The 9,104-nt window shown below is 34.3% G+C and overlaps 1 protein-coding gene across 1 annotated transcript; it reads left to right on the top strand.

Annotated features, from left to right (window-relative positions):
• The first annotated feature begins 2,797 nt into the window (after positions 1 to 2,797).
• Positions 2,798 to 6,204, top strand: LOC131607350 (uncharacterized). Its single transcript, XM_058879364.1, has 9 exons — positions 2,798 to 2,991; positions 3,580 to 3,703; positions 4,014 to 4,081; positions 4,164 to 4,223; positions 4,318 to 4,476; positions 4,847 to 4,993; positions 5,280 to 5,494; positions 5,602 to 5,710; positions 5,788 to 6,204. Exons 1-9 carry the CDS (start codon positions 2,893 to 2,895, stop codon positions 5,884 to 5,886), a joined length of 1,080 nt encoding a protein of 359 aa, XP_058735347.1. The 5' UTR covers positions 2,798 to 2,892; the 3' UTR covers positions 5,887 to 6,204.
• Positions 6,205 to 9,104: the final 2,900 nt, after the last annotated feature.

The following is a 9,104-nucleotide window of genomic DNA, read 5'->3' as shown; positions in this document are numbered from 1 at the left end:
ATTGAATGAAAGAAAGAAACAATGATTCAAATCAACACATTGTTTGAATCGAATCACTAAATGTGGTAATTTTCAATAATTTTCCTATGTCGAATAACATATAAACGTAATTTGAATCATTGTGTGGATTGTTAGTTTGTATTTACCACAAAGAAATATATTTATGCAAGCACCCGAAGTTCCCTATCGGACATTGCAAAAATCAACTAATACTACCTACCTTAACTAATTTATCACTTTTAAAAGGGTAACTTGAAGTACACAAGAAAGTCAACAAAAACTTCCATACCCCTTTTGTAAAATATCAATAAAACTTTGTCAAAATATCTTCAAAGGTAATCTTTGGTGTACTTTCCTCATAACATTAGGCAATTTTTCTTCCTATCCTTCTAATTTTAATATGACTCACAATTCCAGTCCACACCAGAGTGAAGAACTTCCTCTGGAGAGCTGCTAGAAACATTCTGCCCACAAAGCATAATCTTTTGAAAAAAGGTATCAGTCTCGATCCTACTTGTTCTCTCTGCAATAAGGATGTGGAATCTGTCCAACATCTATTCTTAGAGTGTGACTTTGCCAAGGCTGTATGTTTCTCCTCAATCCTAAGTTATAGAATCCCTTCTCATCTGGAGTTCAATGATTGGCTTCTAAGCTTTCTTACTTGTGGAGACATGTTTAGCGCGCAAGTCCTCTGCACCATGGTGTATAGAATCTGGTTGGCTCGTAACTCAAAATTATACCAAGCTAAGGTCTCTTTGCCAGTCTCAGTGGCGGTGGAAGCTGTGATTAGCGTAGGGGAATTCAACAATTGGAACGTGGCTAACAGACGGGAGAACTTGGATAGTATTGCCCTAGAGCAAAGCAACAAGGAGGTCCATTTCATCCAGGTTGATGCAAGTTTTTCTGTTCCTGGCACTTTGACCATGGGATGCATTATTAAAGATCTTCATCATAACATCTCCTTATCTGCCTGCAAAAGAGAAAATGTGTCAGTTGATGTTGCAGTTGGGGAGGCGATGGCTATCAGGTGGGGTCTTGATTTGGCAACGGCGCTACGGCTGGAGAGAATTGTGATAAAGTCTGATGCAAAGGTGGCTGTGGACTGTGTCAATGATATTCAAAAGTGTGCAGCTTTGGATCCAGTGGTTGTTGATATTAAATCTATGCTCTCTAGTTTTAGTTCCTCTTCTCTTTTATTTCACAGCAGAAACTGTAATTTTCAAGCCCATAATTTGGCTAAATTAGCTTATGTGGTAGGTTCTAAGACTTGGATTGGGGTCTATCCATCTTTGGAGGACCCTCGTGGTGTTCCAGCTGCTGTTTCTTAATGAAATTTCTTTTCCCATCAAAAAAAAAAATATGACTCACAATTCTGAAAATTTGAAACTGCCTTCAGATTTTTTCAAAGACACATTTTAAAATACACCTTAAATTACTTAATTTTTTTTAAATCAAACCGTCACTTCATTTTTGACAAAATAAATTAATTAGAATATGCATCTCCAAATTAATTCTTGAGTGCATTTTTAGTTATTTAAACGCAACCACTCTATTTTTGTAAAAAATTAATTTAGAGATGTATATCCGAAAAATATTTGAGTGCATTTTTAGCTATTTTAACACAACCATCCCATTTTTATCAAAAATTAATTCGGAGATACATCTCTAAAAATATTTATGTGTGTATTTTTAACTAGTTAACCATCTATATTTTGTATATTATGGAGTATTTTTGGAGATGTATCTTTGAAATATAGTATAAAAAATTTCTCTCACCAATTTGCACTTATTTTGTGTAAAAAATAGTGCGTCAAAAATGTATCTTCGAAAACTAAAAATATTTTTTTACGTTTTGTCAGAAATTAGAGAGAACTTATAAAATATTTTTTTACATTTTGTCAGAAATGAGAGAGAACTTATAAAAACTTGCATCTCCAACTATGAACTCCTACTATAACTACTTCATGTCCGCTTCTCTTACTTAACGCAAATGACAAAGAAATAGAAAGGGATGATTCTTTCATTGCATTGATAAGTATTTTGCAGCATTTGACTCTATACCATTAAACAATTTAGTCGCACATTTGAAAAAGGTGGAAAAAGAAATTGCTTAACTTTAACATGGGTAAGAGATAGAGTTGAAAGACTATCCAACATGATTTAAAAAATGAATGGGGGGTATTTTGAAAATTAAATATATTTATATATCTATAAAAGTCTTTCTTAAGAATTCTTGTTAATTAAATTGTGTTAGGGGTTGTAAGTTGGATTGGGTGAAATAGTAGAAATTCACTATATTTTAGGATGGTCTACTTTGGAATTAATTTCCCTCTCTTTTCTTCTAAAATTATGAGAAAGATTATAATCATAGAAAAAACCACTAGAAATGAGTCCTTAAACAAATCAATAAATTTTAAGAGGTTCTCAATCTGTCCTAATAATATATTTCTATAAACTTAAATTTATTGAGAAGTAATTTGAGAAACTTCCTAACTTTTATATGTAAGCTTTCCATTGTAATTTCAAGCATAACAACTTAATATTTAAATGAGGTTAAGTGCTTCTTCTTTTTCTAGGTAGAAGTTTGATTGCTTCTTCTTGCCTCTTGGATTAGATCAAAGTAACTAGAAATATATAATCGAATTTACTATATATTTAAGTATTTTTCATATATTTTATTTTATTTTATTTTTAAAATTGATTATATTTTAAGCTAAAATTATAACTTAAAATCGATTAATATTATTTAACTTACAAGTTACACTTATAAGAAAGCAATTATAAATAGTATCGTATGTGATCAAACCAATAAAGGAAAGAAAACAAAGTGAAGTTGTTTTATACCAAACCCAAACGCAAAGAATCAAACTGTTGAAGAAAGTTTCCACCGCCATGGATTCACAGCGACCAACCGGAGCATCGCCACCTCCCGATTCAACTCCACCTTCCATTTCCCTCGTCTTGCTCTCATTCATAGCCATTGCCGCTATCGTAACTCTCTCTATCTCTGTATCTCTTTCCGCAAATGTAATACTGAAAGTTAACCATTTCGGTTCCTGTTTTTGATTTTTTTTTATCTATAATCGCCGTGAAAATGTTCATGTTTTGTATTTGCGCTTTGAAAAACTATATTAACAGCATTGGTAAAACAATCGCAGATTAAAAATTAGTGTAAGTGATGATCATGTGTCAATGTAGATGTATTTTAGGGCACTCTTGTGTAACTCTTGCATGTATTAGGTAACATTTGTTTTTGTTTTGAAATTAGTTCTTGCTTGCTTTGATTTTGATGATAATGCATAGGCAATGGAATATTTGGCTTAATTTGATGTTGTTTTGATATTAGTTCTTGCTTTTATTTGAGTTTGATGATAATGCATAATGCTTTCGTAATGTTTCAATTGGAAATTGATTCTTGTCAACCTCTAATTGTGTAGCAGTGACATTTCTGATTGAATATATGTCTGGTGTCTGATACGTGTCGGTGGACATTGACACGTTACATTTGATTGTAGGTCGGTTTGTGTGAGTGCTTTATTGACAATTTAAAGGTTAAAACATCTCTTATGTTATCTATAGGTTTTGGTTCCTACAGGATCACCATCCTTATTAAATTCCTTGTCAATTGTTCACCAAGTCCCGGAAGGCCATGTGGGGGTATATTGGAGAGGGGGTGCGCTTCTCAAAACAATTACAGAGCCAGGTACTAAATGCTTCTTCTTTTTTGTAATAGAAACTAAGAGAATTGTATAGTTGAGAGAGAAAATGAGAGAAACTAAGAATTATGCTATGAATATTTTATGTATGTAAATTTGATTACAATTTACAAATTAGCTAGCATAGGGTATTATATCTATACTCAACTTTATGCTAAATCCGTTAGAGATGCGCTGACACATTAGAGTTAGTTACAAGCTTAGCTCCTTGTTTCGCCATCTGTAAATTTATTCTATTATTTTCAATGATTGATTGCACAAAATCCCTGTTCGTGTTTGTAATATTAATTCTTCTAGGTTTCCATACGAAGATGCCTTTCTTAACTCAGTTTGAGCCTGTCCAAGTGACACTTCAAACAGACGAGGTAAATTCTTTAGAATAGTGATGGGAGTTAGGGTTTTTGTTGTCTCTATAATTTGGATTTTGAATCACAGTGACAATTGCAGGTGACAGATATACCGTGCGGTACAAAAGGAGGTGTTATGATCGTTTTTGGGAAGATTGAGGTAATAGCAACTGTATTTTTCATCTATAATATTTGGATTACAAGTGTCCAAGTTTAGACCGTTAATCGTATATGCAATAATTTTCTTCTTTTAGGTTGTTAACCGACTGCATAAAGAATCTGTCTACGAGACATTGCTCAACTATGGTGTGCATTATGACAAGACATGGATATATGACAAGATTCATCATGAGATTAATCAGTTCTGTAGCTCTCATAGTCTTCAGCAAGTATATATTGATGTGTTTGATCAGGTAATGTACTAATGTTTTAAGTGTAGTTTTATATCCATGGTTTATTTTATACTGCCAACTTCCATTTATATTATGGTTAATCAAACTAGCAAAATATGAATGGCTTACATTCTAGGAAATAGTTGCTTACATTCTAGGAAATAGTTGGATCTTTGATGTTTTTCTGCAAGTTGTAGCTTTTATTGTCATCCATTGAAAAAGTAATTGATGCAAGTCATAAGTTCTTACTTCCCCATCAAAAGCATGTCATTGTTTTATTCCATCGTGTCAAATGAGTTAACCCAAAATATATTTTTTGGCCTTCTATCTCTTATGTTTTTTTGCTATTTCCTCTTAATATATTAACAATGCAAGCATTGGGAACTTTCAGATTGACGAAAAGATGAAGGATGCACTTCAAGTTGACTGTACCCGCTATGCTCCCGGTATTGAGATCATTGGTGTCCGTGTCACAAAGCCAAATATTCCAGAAAGCATAAGACGCAACTTTGAACAAATGGAAGAGGAGCGTACTAAGGTATATTTTACTGCCTGTCCTTTTCCTTCAAATATACCCATTGGCCAAAGCTAGAAAGATGCAATGTTGAGTTGACAATCTCATTAAACGAAGATAGGGTTAAACATGTGCAAGATCATGTTATTTAACTGTATGATTAATAATTCATTATGTCATTATTTGTGATATCTGCCATGTAAATGCTTCTAGCTAGTTTTTGTATGCCATACACTCTACCATTCTATTTATGCTTGAATTTGCTATCTTCTAAATATTGATAAAGACTGCACTGGATGCTATTGAATAGGTCTTAATTGCTATTGAGAAGCAGAAAGTATCTGAGGAGGAGGCAGAGACTGCAAAGAAGATGGCTATTAGTGAGGCCGAGAAAAATGCCAATGTCAGCAAGATCCTTATGGAACAAAAGTTGTTGGAAAAAGATAGTGCTAGAAAACAGGAAGAAATTGAGAATGCAATGTACCTAGCTCGCGAGAAGAGCCTGGCCGATGCAGATTTCTACCGGTGAGATTTTCCTATTCTTTGATGAGTATAAGTTTAGGACTGATATTTTAATCTGTGGTCTTTGAAATAAGAAATGACCAGTTTTATTGTTTTTCTAAAATTTCCAGTGTAATAAGGGAAGCTGAAGCAAACAGATTGAAGCTTACCCCTGAATTTCTTGAGCTGAAATTTATCGAATCCATTGCCAATAACACAAAGATTTTCTTTGGGGACAAGGTATTCCTCTCCTCCTAGATATTCCGTTAGTCGCCTGTCCTTGTACATAGCTTTGATCTTCTGGGTTTATGCTGCAGATTCCAAATATGATTTTGGATCAACGGCTGCTTGGAAACTTCCTCGTTGACGAAGTTTCTAGAGGTGCGGCTATAAAAAAGACAAAAGCAGATATCTAAACTCCACTAGCGGGAGCTCCTATCTCTCATAAGTTATATTCTACAGTAAACAATGAAAAGAAGACTTATGTTTTAAAAACTGTTTTTTGTGTGGAGGGAACGAAGATAGCAGGCGGGTCTTTTAGATACAGTGGAAAATAGAAAATTGAGCATATAGGACCATTGTATAATGTTCTGAAGTCATTATTACATTTTTGTAAAAGCAAGTTGTTACATTTTCTTGACTATATGTGCTGTTGCTGTTTTGTACATACTCCTACTCACCCTTCCCACGTTGTAACTAGTTTTTTCAGATATAATACAGAAGTTATGCTCCAATTGAGGTCATGCATTTGAGATATTCTTATTCGCTGAAAATATATTTAACTAATGGTTAAAATTGCGATTTCACAGAAAAATGGATTGCTTTTTGGTGAGCTAATGTTATTAATTGATGAACTTGTAATTTGTAACCATTATCTCGACCACCGCTTTGAACATACAAATTGCGGAAAATATTTAGATAGACACAATTATAATAACACTTGGATTTACACACAATCAATCATAATTTTTTTATTAATTAAATATAAAAATAAAATTATCTCTCTCTTCTATTATAACAATCACTCATGATTTCAATTAAATTTTAAATAAATTTGAATTAGGCTGAATACCCTTTTTGGTCCCGTAAGTATACCCTTGGGTCCATTTTGGTCCCTCAATTCTAAAAAGTTCTAAACCGGTCCTTTAATTGTTCTAAAAGGTGCACGTTTGTCCTTTCTGTCAAATAAGGTGTAACAGACGTTAAATATTCCTACATGGCAGGTGATGTGGAAATGTTTATATGTTTTTTTATTCTATGTGTCATTGCTTCCATCCTTCCTTCAAATTAGCTTCGTCCCCAATTTCACAGTTTCTAGGGTTCACATTTTCAGAACCAAATCACCTCTTCTTCCTCAACGAATTCTTCTTCCCCAGTTTCTAGGGTTCACGTGGAAAATGAAGTCTTCTTCCTCAACGAATTCTGGAGAATGTACATACGATTCTAATTTGAAGAAAGGTGGGAGTGCATAAGGGATGTTGCGATGGAAACCTAAATGTGGCTGTGGAGACATGGCTACTCTACGAAGAGCTTCAACTGTCACGAACTATGGGCGACAATTTTGGGGTTGTCGTAATTATAAGGTAAATTTACTTGTTTAGTCGCATTCCATTGTTGTGTTTGTTCTGATTTGAATTTATTTCTGAACGACATAGGGTGCAACACAACCTGGATGTGGCTAATTTCAATGGTTCTATGATGATGCTGAGGATGAAAAAGATCACTTTATGAGGAATCAAAAGAGTAGGTTGGAGAAGCTTGAACATGATATTGATGCTGCAAAAATGGAGGTGGAGTGTTTAAAGAAGAAGATTACAGAATTACAAAATCAATTGAAGAAGAGCATGAATCTCTGGAAAAAAATTGGAAGAGACTATTTTGTTTTCTTTTAGTTGTTGTTGTTGTTAGGATGTTGTAATAAGGTAAACCAGTTTGAACATAGGTTGTTGTTGTTGGGTCAAATGCTACACATTGGATTTGTGTAGAAAAAGTTTGTAACAGATGTATCATTTACAATTTCAATTAAAGGATGATTTAAGTGTTTCAATTATGAGTTTCACATTTTCATTATGTTTCCATCTCAAGCTTAATAACTGCAACAATGATAAGGTTTGACATTATTGCTTAACACCAACATAAGTTGTCAAAAAAGATGTTACATAATTAACATAAGGTGTAAGATGTTACATCAGTTTCAAACATAAAAGATGTTACATAATTAACATAAGGTTAAAGATCTTACATAATTAACATAAGGTTTAAGATCTTACATAACTAACAATAGTTGTCCAAAAAGATAACATAAGGTTCATAACATAACAGAAACACAAAATGTTCATAACATAAACTAGATTTTCCAGCTTGGGGTGGCTCTCTTGGTAGGAGTTGTCCTTCTTGTTGTTGGGCCAACAGCTGTTCTGGCTGCATTCAATCTTGTTGTAGGACCAGGTGGTATGAAAGGGGTAGCTGGCCTTCTGACCGGCAACTTCTTTGATTTTGGAGGGACTTTCTTGGACTTTGATGTTGATGCTTGAGATGCTTGAGCAGAAATTGGTTGGGAAGCTTGATTAGGCAATTCTTGAGATGTTGCTTGAGATGCTTGAGTAGACACTGGATGGGAAGCTTGTGTAGTGACTGGTTGGGAAGCTTGAGCAGGCACTGATTGGGAAGCTTGAGTAGTTGATGGAACCTTACACGTAAGCTTGTTGTGACCTGGTTTTTTACACCTGCTGCATGTAACAATAAATCCAGTCCTTCTCATTTTTCTATCAGACCCATCAATTTCACCTTGCTCTAAATTCCTTCTCTTTTTAGACTTTCCAGGCATTTTCCTATATTTTGGGGGCAGAACATCAGGATACTCTGTTCTTACCCAAAGATTAGAGCCATCAGGATCCTCACTTTCATTATCACTACCTTTCAAGTCTTCTTTGTTTTCTTCCCACTTTTCTTTACCTTTTTTGCTTTTTTCTCCTACATTATCATCTTCAAGTAGGTTACCAACTTCTTCATCCAACTCAGTTTCATACTCATCAGAATCATCATCAAATACTACCTCCATTGCACTATCATAATTGAAGTCTTCATCATCAAAAGTATTAGAACTATGCCCATCATCAACCTCCCCAACCCTTTGTCCATTATCATCAGTATCTACTGCATTCTTATCCCTTACATGATCAGCTGGCAATTCAGTTTCATTCCTCATCTCCTCAAGCACAACTTCAGTCTCATCTACAATCTCATTAAGTGGTATTTCATCAAGGGGTATGTCATCAACTGGTACCTCAGCAAAATCAGGGTTTGTCAATACGTGTTGAATAAAGATGTCAACTCTAAGGTGAACCCTGTAAAGATTAGCAATCTCTAGGGCACCTTTGTCATCAACTAACAAATCCATACCCTCAGTAGGATCCCTATAGTATATCTTGTCTATGGCCGAGTAACTTAATTCCTTAATAGCACCTAACAACTCAAAGAAGCTCCACTTATCAGCATCTACCCTCAATCTCGCAACCTCACCCCCTTCATAAACATTGTGTTCCTCATCAACGAACGCACCACTATGATGAATTGTAATGTTCAAAAATTCATCCATTTCAAACTAAACCCTAAATAGAATCGAAGAAGATGA

Source organism: Vicia villosa, linkage group LG5, assembly GCF_029867415.1.
Source record: "Vicia villosa cultivar HV-30 ecotype Madison, WI linkage group LG5, Vvil1.0, whole genome shotgun sequence".
NCBI lineage: Eukaryota > Viridiplantae > Streptophyta > Magnoliopsida > Fabales > Fabaceae > Vicia > Vicia villosa.
Note: the sequence above shows the minus strand (reverse complement) of the source record. Positions and strands in the feature narration are given on the sequence as shown.